Source organism: Eurypyga helias, unplaced genomic scaffold (assembly GCF_000690775.1).
Source record: "Eurypyga helias isolate BGI_N326 unplaced genomic scaffold, ASM69077v1 scaffold15319, whole genome shotgun sequence".
Lineage (NCBI taxonomy): Eukaryota > Metazoa > Chordata > Aves > Eurypygiformes > Eurypygidae > Eurypyga > Eurypyga helias.
Window position 1 is genome coordinate 1 of NW_010271533.1, and position 13,172 is coordinate 13,172.

At 40.6% G+C, this 13,172-nt stretch overlaps 1 protein-coding gene across 1 annotated transcript; it reads left to right on the forward strand.

Annotated features, from left to right (window-relative positions):
• Positions 1 to 1,428: 1,428 nt before the first annotated feature.
• Positions 1,429 to 6,571, forward strand: LOC104515026 (chromosome unknown open reading frame, human C2orf47; the record flags this gene model as incomplete). Its single annotated transcript, XM_010158856.1, has 4 exons — positions 1,429 to 1,500; positions 3,262 to 3,388; positions 4,261 to 4,411; positions 6,144 to 6,571. Coding segments are annotated over 4 exons (429 nt in total), but the record flags the coding sequence as incomplete, so codon positions are not given.
• Positions 6,572 to 13,172: the final 6,601 nt, after the last annotated feature.

Genomic DNA, 13,172 nt, shown 5'->3' on the forward strand with positions numbered 1-13,172 from the left:
GGCCCGGCAGAGCCTCCCGGGGGGCCTGCCGGGGCCTGGGTTTCAGCCTCGCATGCAGGCATCGTGGGCCTGTGCTCTCGTGTGTAAAGGAGATGGAGTTTCCCGCTTCTGGCTCCAGGTACCACATTTGTGGAGGAAACAAGGATAATCTTCCCGGAGAGGGTGTTGAGGCACTGGAACAGGTTGCCCAGAGAAGCTGTGGATGCCCCATCCCTGGAAGTGTTCAAGGCCTGGCTGGATGAGGCTTTGAGCAACCTGGTCTAGTGGAAGGTGTCCCTGCCCATGGCAGGGGGGGTGGAACTGGATGGGCTTTAAGGTCCTTTCCAACCCTAACCATTTGGTGATTCTATGATTTTGTGAATCGGAGGTGCGATTTTCTTCAGACTCTTCTTGTTTTCCCCAATTCCAGAATGAAAATGAGCTGGTTTAGTCATCTCCCGAAGTAGTATGAAGAAAGGTGTTTCCGGATGTTTTAGAGACTTTGAAGGGAAATGCATCTCCTCTTAGCTGTTGTGTTCTGAAATGGAGCCGAGGCAGGCATAGACCTGGTGCATGTGTTTGTTTCTCGAATCTACTAACCTACTATGCTTTATCTACAGAATGTGCCAGAGGTCGTGATTTCAAAGCTAATCATGTAAAAGTTACAGTTGCTTGCTGTGAAAATTTAGTTATTGTACTTAAAAAGAAAAAAAAAAGGCAACGAAAAACCCAACCCAAAAACAGCACATGAGGTTGTAGGGGACAAAATCTTAACATGTGTAAGATCAGTTCAAGACAGACAAAAAAATCTATATTGAATTAGTTGCAATATGTGCAGCACCTCCTGTTTTACCTTGCCCTGGTATTTTTTGTTTGTTTGTTTTTACTTGCTACAGAGTCCTAAACACTTTGTCAGCATTTCACAGCTACACTATTTGAAGATGTAGAGGCATTATTGTATGTAAATATACCTGCAAAATTGAGGGGAAAAGGGGAGTTGAGTTTTCTGAAGTTTAGACACTAAACCAGATTTATAAAGGAATTTTATAAGCTGGAGCTTTTGTTTTGAGTGAAACCAGGAGATGAGCTGGGAAAACGGACAGGAGACCAAAATATTTACAGGGAAAGACAGACTGTTTGATTTATCAAAAAGAGAGTAAATATTACTTATAGATTACTATAATGCTTTTTTTTAGTAGCTTTGCAGTCACTTGCCTGATATCAAAAGGTTTGATGGTTTAAATAATAGACTGAAAAGAAACCTTATGTTTTTATCAGTTAATGGAATCTCTTTCTAAATGCTGGAGGGCTTCCATTTCAGTGGTGATACTCTGCAGGCATTGAAATCTTAAATCATGGAATGTTGAGGTAGCTTGTCAATAATGATGAGTTTGTCTGAAAGATAAGATTGTGTTACTTGTTCATGTATTTTCTTTTTTTTATTGGTAGGCCTTTTCTGTTGTTTCAAAGCAGCTCTCTCAGTGTAAACTTGACCTGCTGGAAGGACTTGTATCAGCAGAGGTAAATGCTTTCTATTTCTTATTCTAGCAGTTGATTTTCCATTTTGGTGTAACGTATATCCAGCCTGTCACTATCTACAAATACAACCAGTTCAGTTTAATTTGGGAAAACCAGCGTAACGTAGAACAGGGCAATTGTTTGTTCTGCAGCTTTTTTTATGTTTAATTTCAAAGCATGAAACTTAAAGTTACTATATTAAAAAAAAAAAAATTCTTGCCATTAAGCTTAAGGAACAATTCCCAGAAAGATTGCTGCCATACCAGGAAGGATTGAAAGGCAGTGGGTTCTGGATGGCAGGTGGAATTGCATACCTCTCTTGGTGTAGGCAGATAGTGGACGTGTCTGGTCTGTGCACCAGAAGTCAGCTGAAGAAAGGAACTAGTTTGTGCTCATCCCTGCTGTGCTAATACATTCCCACCCCCAAGCAGACCATGCACCCGATTACTGGTTTCGGCTGGAAGGCCTCAGTCCTGTATCACGGCCTCAGGAATGAGAGTGACCTGGCTAGTTAAACATCGGTGCTGTTTTATGTGGGTTTTATGAATTTTTAATTGCTGAATTTTTAATTGCTGAAGTTGTCTTGGCATTCCCAGGGGACAGAGGTAGCAGATGCATCAGAGTCAAGTGGAGGAGACACTTCAGGTCTATGTCTGCCCTGTTACTGGATGTCAGCTTGGCCTGCCTTTGCAGCAAAAACTTTGGTGCTGTTCTAGTGCATCCTCATTGGACAATCTTGCCTCCTGTTTCTGAGCAGAGATGGCAATAAAATGTGAGTTTATTTCTTATAGTTGTTTTGAAAGAGCGTCTCCTTTTCCTCTGCTCATCTTGAGTTCTGCAGGCGCTTAGGGTAACGTTGATCCAGAGACCTCATGTAACCAGAGCGTGCAGTGGCTGAGGCTGTGATAGCACACTGCTTTGCTGTTCCTTTGCCCGGTGAATTTTACACCCGCAATGCACTAGAAACCAATTATCTTCTAGGGAGATTGCCTCTTGCTTCCATGTGACCACTGGATTTGTTTCTTATTCAAAAAATGGCAATTTGAGTTAGGCTCAAAACTCAAGGTGAGGTAGAGAGAAGTGCTGCACAGCTTCCTCCTTCCTTGTGTCATGTCTTTCTCATATGGTGTTTGAGGTGATGCCTCTGCTCAGTTTGTGCACCACACCCGTTTTCGATTTAACACAGCTGTCTAGGTCTTAGGGGACTCAAACCCTATGGATGTGAATGTGTTGTGGAACTTAAGTCCCAGAGCAATGATTTTTTTAGTCTTTTCTGATTGTGTATCAACTTTTTCTAATGCCAGTGTGGGTCACAAAATGGCAGAGATAAGCTTAGTGGTAATGGAACTGATTTTCAAAGACGTTTGTGAAAGATAACTGAGGAATAATTGAATTAAAAGCAAAGAAATATGCACATAGCAAGAAATCAACAGTGGGCAAAGCAGAGTGTGATTGTGGAAGCAAGCTTAACTGGTGTTTTCTGGGCTTACATGCCTTGCTTTGCAACTTTGGCTTTGACAGTACCTTGTCTAAACATTTGTTTTAAATACTTTGTTTTCATTGGTTTGAGCATTAAATGGATATTCTTCAGTATCACTGAATGAGGATTTGGGAGTGCGCAAACTTCCAGTGCTTTTTCATCTCCGCTGTCGTACGTGTTCTACAAAGGTTTCAGCGCCATCGCTCACTTTATTAACTGCAGTAGAAAAGATTCTTATTTCAATTTCCTAATGAAAAACTAAGTGACAGTGTTTCTGAATTTAGGTATTTCAGGTGCTGAAGGAAAAGCTTTCTTTGCTCCCTGAGAACCACAGGGATGCTTTAGCAGCTGACATTGATGCAATCATGTACACAACAGAAGGAGATGTTCGCATTTACTATGATGATGATGGTATGTTTAGAATTCTAAAACATTTCTGCAATGGGCAGCCTTATTTCCCGGTTTTGCTACCTAAGCAGGCATTCTCCTTAGTGATGTGTTTTTGAGTACTGTTTCTCGTTCCTTGATCTTCTGTTCATCTATATCTAATTACCTGATTTCCTTTTAAACCAGAGCCTCAGAGTTCATTGTCGTCATGGTACTGCTTTGACTTCTGTGTAGGTCTTTCTCATTTCTCCTTTTTTGTAATGTCAGATTTTTATGCTACTAGTCCTAAGCAGTCTCAAACCACTCAAAAATAATTATTCTACTATAAGCAGAAAACTGTTGCTTCAGCAATGAAAGTATATCTTCCAAGAAGAATAGTGAAGGCTGGATAATGAAATAAATTTTGCTGTCTTCACTTCTGTTCTGCCTTCATGGAACATACTTTGCTCTAGGATGACCTGATACATTGTTTTGGGTTTTTTTTTTGTAAGCCACTGATGAGCTCAAACAAGTTTTTCTTATGGTTAAATACCAGTGTTATGTGCTGTGTTGACTGTCAGACACAGTTGAGATGGTGTTTAATCTAACCATGGATCTTTCAATGAGCATTTCAAATTGTCAGACCCAGTGAACTTTTCTCCTGTTTTGGGGGATGGATTATGTACAATGTACACAACACTCATGACAAATACATACTTTTCTACAGAGTGTATCTTTATTGTTGCTAAACAGCATGAATATGGCTTTAAACAGCTTGATTGTTCATTATTCTGTCGTGCATTCTTCATGGCTGATGTCAGCTGCCCTTCCAGGGTCTCACTAAAATATATGCTAGATTGCAAATAGGAGTATTTGACCAATGAGATCTACCTTACGCATTAATTTACTTCCAACAGGAAGAAAGTTTGTTAGTATCCTGATGCGTTTCTGGTACCTGAATGATGCTAACCTACCTGATGAAGTACCGGGCGAAACCAAAGTTTTCCAGATTGTGTTTGGCGACGAGAGCACTAAAGAAAAGAGACATCTTTTAACAGCGAACTATGAGTAAGTTTACTTGTCCTTTTCTTTTCTTCATGTACATGGGCTAACTTTGTGGAAAGCAGTTTGAGGACTGAAAGCATTCACACTGTGCCAGTGCAGAACTTCATATATTTTAATTTACCTTGATTCTAATCTTAGTTCTCATGCAGTTTTCCAGGCTTTTTTCTGAGGCAAAATTTTTCACATACCTCTTAAGGTCATGATGTTATTGCCTTGCTTCTGAGTTAAGCTTAATGGGAACTCGTTCTCTGTTGGGAAGAGCAGTAGTTGGGGCATTGAATGAGGCTTCTGATCCTTTCCTATATTGCGGCAGCATTTAGGAAATAGTCCAATATCAGGCCTTGTTTCCCGTTTCTTGTAGCACAGCTGACAGCAGTGCAGTCAAGCCAAGCAGTCAGGTGTGGTGCTGTTGACTTGTCACTTCCCACACAAAAGACAGAACTGCAATTAGCTGAAAAAGTAGCTCAGGAAAGAGGAAAATTTTTAGCCAAATGCGTTCTGCAGAAAGGCAGAACAAAGCAAGCATCACCTGGCATTCAGATCATTCACACCACTCTGATTCACGCCCGCAAAGCACACATTAGGTAGATGGATTTTCATTGAAATGCTAGTAAATAATGTCTGTATTAGCGTTCTGATCTCAGAGCAGTGCAGAAATGTCTGTGCGGTTGGCAAATGTACTTAAATTACATCCTCAGAAGTTGTAAAAAGTGAGGATTTTTGAGCGAAATGCAATATAATCAATTACTTGTCCCTCCATTTCAAACGTGGGTGTACTATAGAGTCTAGATGATGAGGAGCTCTGAAATAAAGGAAATGCTCTGCGAACAACAGTGCTTTTTGCCTGGATGGATTTTTGTGGATCCATCCCTTAGCTGAATTCAGCATCTTTTTCAGAGCTGGAGGCTTCTGAGGCTCCATTAACCTCAAGAACCTCCCCTTAAAGCCCTAAATACCTGTTCCCAATCCCCAGCAGAGACATCTTTGCAAGTATGTGTTCCTTCTGCTGTTTGCAGTGCTAACCTACACTCAGATGGGCAAAGGCACTGGAGGCCTTTGGGTGTCTGGAGAAGACAGTTTCCAGGAGTGGGTTTACATGTAGTTGCAAAGCAGTGAGGTTACACTGCTCTTGTCCACAGCATACTTGGGAGCATGACTATTTAGTTTGAAGCTCAGACTTACCTTTGGATGGCAAGCAGTCAAAACTGACATGCTTAGGGAGGAAGGCATTGATGGCTACAAAATTTTCTTTCAGGGATATTCAGTATGCTAGCTTGGTATTTGATGTATTTCTGAAAAGACACGACTTTTTAAAGTGAAGTTCAGTAAAACTGAAAATTTTCAGGTAGAATGCATAGCATATGATTTCCTTTTACAATGCAGTTACCATCCCACTAAATGAAATCCTTTATTTAGGGATGAAGATCTGCCACAAAGCTATATTCATAGTTACTGCTATGAAAACTGACTCGTCTTGGTATCAGGGTCTTCACTGTTGCTGCTTGATCCTGTCTGTGGGATCTGAACCAAAACACTCAAGTCAAGGCACTTTTTTTTCTTACTGTAGAATTAATTTTGATCTTCCATTTTGGGGCATAAGCATCCAAGTCTAAAGAGATTTTGCAGGAATAACTTTGGAGTAAAATATTTCTTCATGGTTCTCGTTGGTGTTAGTAGCTCTTTAAGGAGTGAGTAAATTTCAACAACTCTTCACTTACTGTCTTTCCTTTTCCAGATTCCAAAGGGAATTCACAGAAGGAGCAAAACCAGACTGGACAATTACACGGATTGAACATCCAAGGCTATTGGAATAAATGCTTTCTACAGTCTTTTTATGTACCATTGTAAATGTTCCGATGTTACAAGTGTCAGGCTTTTTTGGGGTCTCTTCCCCCACCCCCCCTTCTGTCCTCTCCTCCAAAAGAGGGATGAATTTTGTATGTTTGATTTCCCAAAATTGTTTCTGAAACTTGCATGGTGCTGCAGCACTAGAATAAAGCCTCTTCCCTGCAACAGGCTAGTACAAGTTTAATTGGTACTAATGCTTGTTCAAGGCATTTACACAGCACAGTTTCACACAGGCCGGTGTGTTAGATTCTTAGATTCTGAGAAGAAATGGTACTACTCTTAGATAAAAAACACATTCATGGCTGGTGGCTCTTCATGTTTTCATGTTTGTTTTTTCCCTAGGGACTGCACAATATATAACTGAATAATGTGCAAGATGAAATAGAGGTAGATGGACTTCTTAGATTGTCTAGCCTCAGCCGTTCATTTTAAGGTAATCTTGCTTTTGAATATATTTGAGATTAAGAAAGTTAGAGCCATTATCAGTACCTGGTACAGGATTGGAGTAAGAGAAAACTTCTAGCATTGCACTGGGAAGATGGATCAAAGATATGTGTTTTAAAAAATTTAAAGCAACACTCCTTTCAGTTCAGTAACATACAGGCAATTCCAAGTTTTGAGGTTTATGAAAGAAAAATCAGTCAAAACCCATGCATTTAGAAGAGGACCTGACAGTGAAACTAAATGAAGTCCTCTGCAGTGCTTGTTGAGTCACTGAGCAGATCATTAAAATGATATGTTGCAACGTAACAATTTCCCAATTCTCAGATTATCTCTGTTTCTGGAGCTTGAGATCCCTGGTGTAAGTAGCTTGAGATTTTTATATGCAGATCAATAGTAGAACATCGTAACAGTTTTTTTTTAATCCCCTATCTCAACTTTAAAGATAAACCCAACTTTCTACGCAGGCATGTTGTAGAGATTCATGCAGTGTTTTGAAAGTGTGAAGTAAGTATAATCACTGTGATTCACAGCAGTTGTGATTGAAAAGCATAAATTAAATTCTTGGTACTTGAGCACTTTCGATGCAGTGGTTTAATGAGAAGAATGTTTAAAGCTTATCAACAAGATTTTATGTCAAATCTTTGCAAAATAATTGTGGTATTTTGCACTACCGTAGTAGCAGCAGCCTGGCCTTATAATGGAGAATTTGTGATAAGTCCTCTGGACAAAGTGCAGTGATGACAGAGAGCTTTGTCTTCAGGGGAGAAACAGAATTGTGTGTTTAAAAATATATATAGCTATTTTGTGTGCAGTCAGTCTGGAAAAGTTGGAGGCAAAGTGAAAAATGTTTATTAATCTCTGGGCCATTTACTGGGGTGATGCTAAATGGTAGCAGGTCCAGTTTGGCCACTGAAAGATGTGTTGCAAGAAGCTGCAATCAGCTGCATATAACAAAGTAACGGGCGAAACAAGCAGAACACTAGTGAAGTGTGCAGATGGCGCTTCTGAAAGAAGTCATTATTGTGGAGTAAAAGATGACAAAAGCAGTGAAGCCATGTTTATATTCAGGAGTGCCTGCTTTCACATGAAGTAGCAGATCTGTCTAGAAATGCTAGTATATCTTAATTTTTAATTTGGGCTACTTCATTAGTATATTTTTTGTTTGCTGGAATATATCAAAACCAGGAGTCTGTCACAACTGGTGAGGGATTGCCCTTTTGCTAGTGTGTGCTCCATTTTGGAAGCAAAGGCAGAGTAGACCCTTCTGTATGGCTAATAATGAAACAATTTTTTTTGTTCAGTATAAAATTGTGATTCAGTATGAACATGCTCCAAATTGCTAACACAGTTTTGCTGGAGAAAGAGATTTCATTGGAAACTTATATGTGCTATTTTGTTCTTTCAAAGTTGTATTTGTCTTGTAGGCTGAGGGGGACAGCTGTTGGATGTTCAGGCTTTTTCTGCTCTGATCTTAATTGAAAAAATCATCCTAGGGACTACTCCATCAGAGATGGCCTTACTGCACAATAAATAAATTGGGAAGGCATATAAATTAATCAGCATACCATACTGGAAAGTGGTTTTCTTCCACAGTGAATAAAACTGGTGCAATTAAACTGGATTTACAGTCTGATACTGGTTTCAGAAAAAAACACCCCCACCATGCCCACCCTACACGCCCCCACCCCACCCCCAATAAAAAAAAAAAACACCCACTTGGAAGGAATGGACAAAAGTACGTCTTAAAGATGAGGGCATGGAAGCTTACAGGAAGCTTTGACTCTCCTTTTTACCTCCCATCCATAAATTCTCTGTCATAAATCTGGTTGTCAAAGCAGTTAATTAGACTGAAGTGAATGTCAGTGAGGGGCATGTGTCACCCTACGGCATCCACATTATCTCTTGTGGAAACACCTTTCTTCCATGTTGCTTGTTAAGGCAGATCTGGACCTTCCGGTTTCTACATTGCCAGCCAAAAGTATCTACCCAAACCTGTGATCCAAGACTAGAAATGTTTGTAGTGTCTTCAAGCTAGCTCTTAGTGAATGCATTTCTTATAAAGATTGTCCAAAATTCTCACGGCAAAAAGGATGAAGTAAAGGATTAAGTTTGCTTCATCTTGATCTTAGACAGATGGAGGAGAATATTGTTTTGTAATTCAGGGTTTTCCAATGCTGCCATTCAAACAACTTTGAAAATCATGACACTAACTTAAGTGTTACAGAATTTTAAACAAGACCTAAAGGTAATGTTTTATTAGAAACATCTTCATGATTTAGGAATAATGATGCTGAACAGGGAACACCAGAAAACTGTGGGTGGCTCTGTGTCACAGATGCTTGTGTTCCCAAACTTGCTGATTTCTCTTAGATGTTACCTTAGCAATCACAGTGTGTAAGTTTTTGGATGTACTTTATTTCCCTTCCAACTCTTTTCCGGACTTCCATTTCTGTTGCTTTAAGTCAGGAGGACAAATACAATTGTAATTATGGTGTACAGCCTGTAAATCCCCATACATACTGATTTAAAATATTTGCACTTCTAGCCTCCCAGCTTCTTAATTCAGACCCCAGTAATTCTTGAAAACAGTATTACTGGGTCTGGTAGTGATTTTTAGGGTGAAATTTGTGTCTTGATTAGCAACACTGACATTTCTGACTCATGTTACACAGAACAGTGAGGTTACAAGATGTCTGAACTACACTTGAACTGGGGATGGAGATTCAGAGTACCACATTATTCTCCCCTGGATGAGAGCATGTTTCTTTAGGCTCATGTGGAGTTTGGGAAGCCTTCGTTTATTTAGTTGTTCATCTGATACTGTGGTTATGTTTACTAATTACTGACACTGCTGGGCTGTAAACAGCTGCTTGGCACAGCTTCCATGCATGTCTAAATCTTGAGAAGCACTAATTAAATCTGGCCAACAAAAACTCCATTAATTTGCAGAGCCCACTCACCAGTAGATGGCCTTGGGCACAAAGCTATTTGTGCCTGGGAAGTGGCTGGCATTAGTGAGAGTTAAGAGCAATAGAGGAAGATGGTAGAGGTATTGATTCTCATTTAAGTGCTATTTAAATCATTTAGACTGGTATTATTAAGGAGTCTTGATATTCTTAGTGGCTTTCATCCAGAGTCAAGGAGTGTAGTGTGTTCTCTCTGCAGTGCCTACCCATTTTAAAGTGGCAAGTTAACAGCATTCTTATTAGGAGAAAGATGAGTTCTGTGCATGAGTTCACACTTTAGGGTCTGATAGTAGCAAACCTTAGTTTTATATTCACATTTAAATGTATGTTTTATCATATTGATTGCGGCTCCTTTCCCTCTTGTCCCAGCATTGTCTGATTAGTTTGGGGGCCACATTCAACTTTCTCCAGTTTTTAAGGCATGTTCAAGCTCAACCTTCATTTTAGGTTATATTTAGTTAATTATTTTCAGGTCTTATGGCTGGAAAGCTATTTAGTAGTAAAATATCAAAAGTATCATACTGTTTGTCATGATAGCAATCATACTCCTTCAAAACCTCGCAGGTCCTGTGCTTCTCTTCAGTTGTGTGGTTAAACTGGTTTTCTGCCCCATCTGCCTCATTGGCTGCAGGTGGGGCCTTTGAGATTCCTCACCGGCTGGACTCACATGATGGCTCCCAGCTTATATGAGATGGGATACAGGTGTGTGTAAAGGAAGTTTTTCCAGCTTCATCCTTCCTTCCCACATAGATGTGAGAGTTGGTTTCTAAGCACTGGACCAGGCGCAGGTAGTTGGCTGTTAGAAAAGCAAGGATTGCTTATATAGCTGCCCTTTTGTTCTGAGGAAAAGGCAGCTGGGCCAAACGGAGTTGCACAGTGAGTGCTGACCACAGTAAGTCATAGGGGTTTGCCTCCTTGTCTTTTCCTTTTTTTTTTTTTTCTCCACTGTTGATGTGCTATTCTGTTGGGTTTTTACAGTCCTGCCGAATAGGATGGAGGTTGGGCACTATGCACTGTTGAAAATACCACCTTTGTCACAACTCGGTCTCTTTAAGTGTATCTTGTCTGAATTCAATGACCTATGCTTTTCCTAATCTAAAGCCCCTCTATTGAATGTGATGGGAAAACTGTTACGGCTTTTAATGGGAGCAGACTGAGCAACTTTGCTGCCTTTGAACTTATGCTATGAGAAATAGAGGTGAGCTAAAATTGGACGCATAGTTTCTCCTGCGTACCATTTCTGCCTTCCTCTGCTGTCACATAACAAGACTCTTGGTAGTGAGCTTGGTTCTGCAGTGCTCAGGATCTGTGAAGGAAAGAAGCAGGAAAAGCAAAGCAAAGTGCACATGTAGGCAAGGTCAGATCATAGTAGGGTCCACATGGACAAATCTGCCATTTCAGCACTGGAAATCTTATATCCCCCTTCGGCTGCTGTTACACCTGGCAGAGGAGCTGGCATTTCACCAAGGATGCAGCCTTTTGCCTGGAGATTTCGGCATGTGTGGGGAAACAAACAGTGACTTGAATATTCCTCTGAGTTACATTTTACAACTGACAGTAAGCTTTTACATAAGTATACTTCTACTCTGATTTGTATACGAGAGAAGGATCTGAATTTCCAAGATTATTACTGAAGTGCAACCTTAAATTTGCAGGGATTTCACAGCCTGATGGGGGAGGCATGGGAGAGGCTACCCAGGTAAAGCTGTGAGTAATCAGAGCCAGCCACAGGCTGTTTCTGCCTTATGCTAATTAGCAGTTGGCACATCCCTAGAAATCAGGAATGAAAAAGGGGAAGCAGGGAAATGCCTTAATAATCCCTCTCTTCTGAACTTTCTGGAACTGCTTGGCAGGTGCAGCATCCATAACTTAAGTGCCAGCTGCCAAGTCTGGAGAGTAAAGCTTCTGTGGCGCAATTTGAGTATGTGGGTAGCCTTGTTAAAGCCTGCGGGTCTGTCAGAACATCAGTTTCTGTGCTTGCTGGTGGTACACTGGCTGAGGACCTTCAAGCTTCTTTCTGAAGTACAGCCAAACAAGGTCATGACTTGTTATCTTTTATAGTGTATATTGTTTTCTAAACTGAGAACTGGTAAATAATGGTTGGAAGGATTTTTATATATACTTTCAGAGGGAACAAGGCTGAGACCCTGCAGTATAAAGTGAAGAGCAAGCTAATGAAAATGAATTTGTGTAGTCTGTAACTTACGTTATGCAAGGCATTGACCATTAAACAGGTGAACACCTAATCACTGCTGGTATGATTGGGGTGTAAATTAAGTCATGCAGAGATCTATGTTGGATTGGCAGCTGCCTGAAATCTAATTTCTTGTATGTTCAAGTACATATATTATTAAAATCTGTAATAAGATCAGTCAGGTACTTTGTGCTTTTGAATTACCAGTGGGGGGACTGTCCCTCAGCCCCCTATAGCAGAACCTTTTGAGCTGTTAGCCTGTTCCCTACATTTTTGTCATTAGTGTCATTAAGTCACCTTTTTTCTCTGAGAGAAAGTATTTCTCATAAGGTAGAACACCAGAGAAATTGCTGTCCCTCTGGGTGCAGTGTGCACTGCTTGTTGGTGTGGGTTAGGATTGCCATTGCTCATACACAGAATTCACGATGGACTTGTGCTGCCAAGTGCTTTCAGAAGGCATCATTCCTGCCATTGTATTTTAACGTCTGCCTATGAAAGGATGGTGCAGCCCACTGGTGAGAGAGGTAAACTGTGTTTTCACTCTTGCCGTGAGGCTCTAGCCCTCTGCAAGAGCATAGTAAAACATTTGTACAAGTACTTGTAAAGGTGGTAGAGTTGTCATGGCTTGGATTACGAACTATTAGGTTGTGTATCTACTTGAATTTTCAGAAGCAGATCGACAGATCATATCTTAATTTATATCACCCTTCAGCTGCATTAAACCAGTCATTATAATAAAATTTTAAGTAGCATGTTTTCTACTGTGAGGGAGGACTTTTTCCCGTTCCCATTCGCATTATTCTGTGTTGTTGTTTTTTGAATTCTGTCTTTTTATTCTCTCCTAAATACCAGGAATTAATCAGGGCTGAAGAAAGAGTTCCTTTGCTGTGAAATAGTATAGACATGTAAGGGAAAAGCGGATTCTTTATCTGAGCAGACATTCTTAGATATTTCATATTCCACTTTCAGAGTGTGGGCTGTAAAGAAGGTTTTTAGAATGCCAGATTGGTAAGGTTCACTGTCTGCCTCTGCAGTGGAGGCTATTGTTTCCTGATGGAATCATCGGTGTGTATTTTGCCCAGTCTTCTGCCAGTACGGCGTGGCTGGGTACAGCCTGTGCTGTGGGGTCTCCTGCACCACACGATTTAATGTCTTGCTTTCATTTCACTGAGGCGTGTGGGTTCGGCAGGGGTAGTTGGGTGAAAGGTAGTGTCTGCGTTACACTGGAGATCTGCTTAAGTGATCTGGTGGCTCCTTCTGGCAAAATCTGTGAAATGATAATAGCAGAAGTAGAGAGAGGAAGGGGATCAAA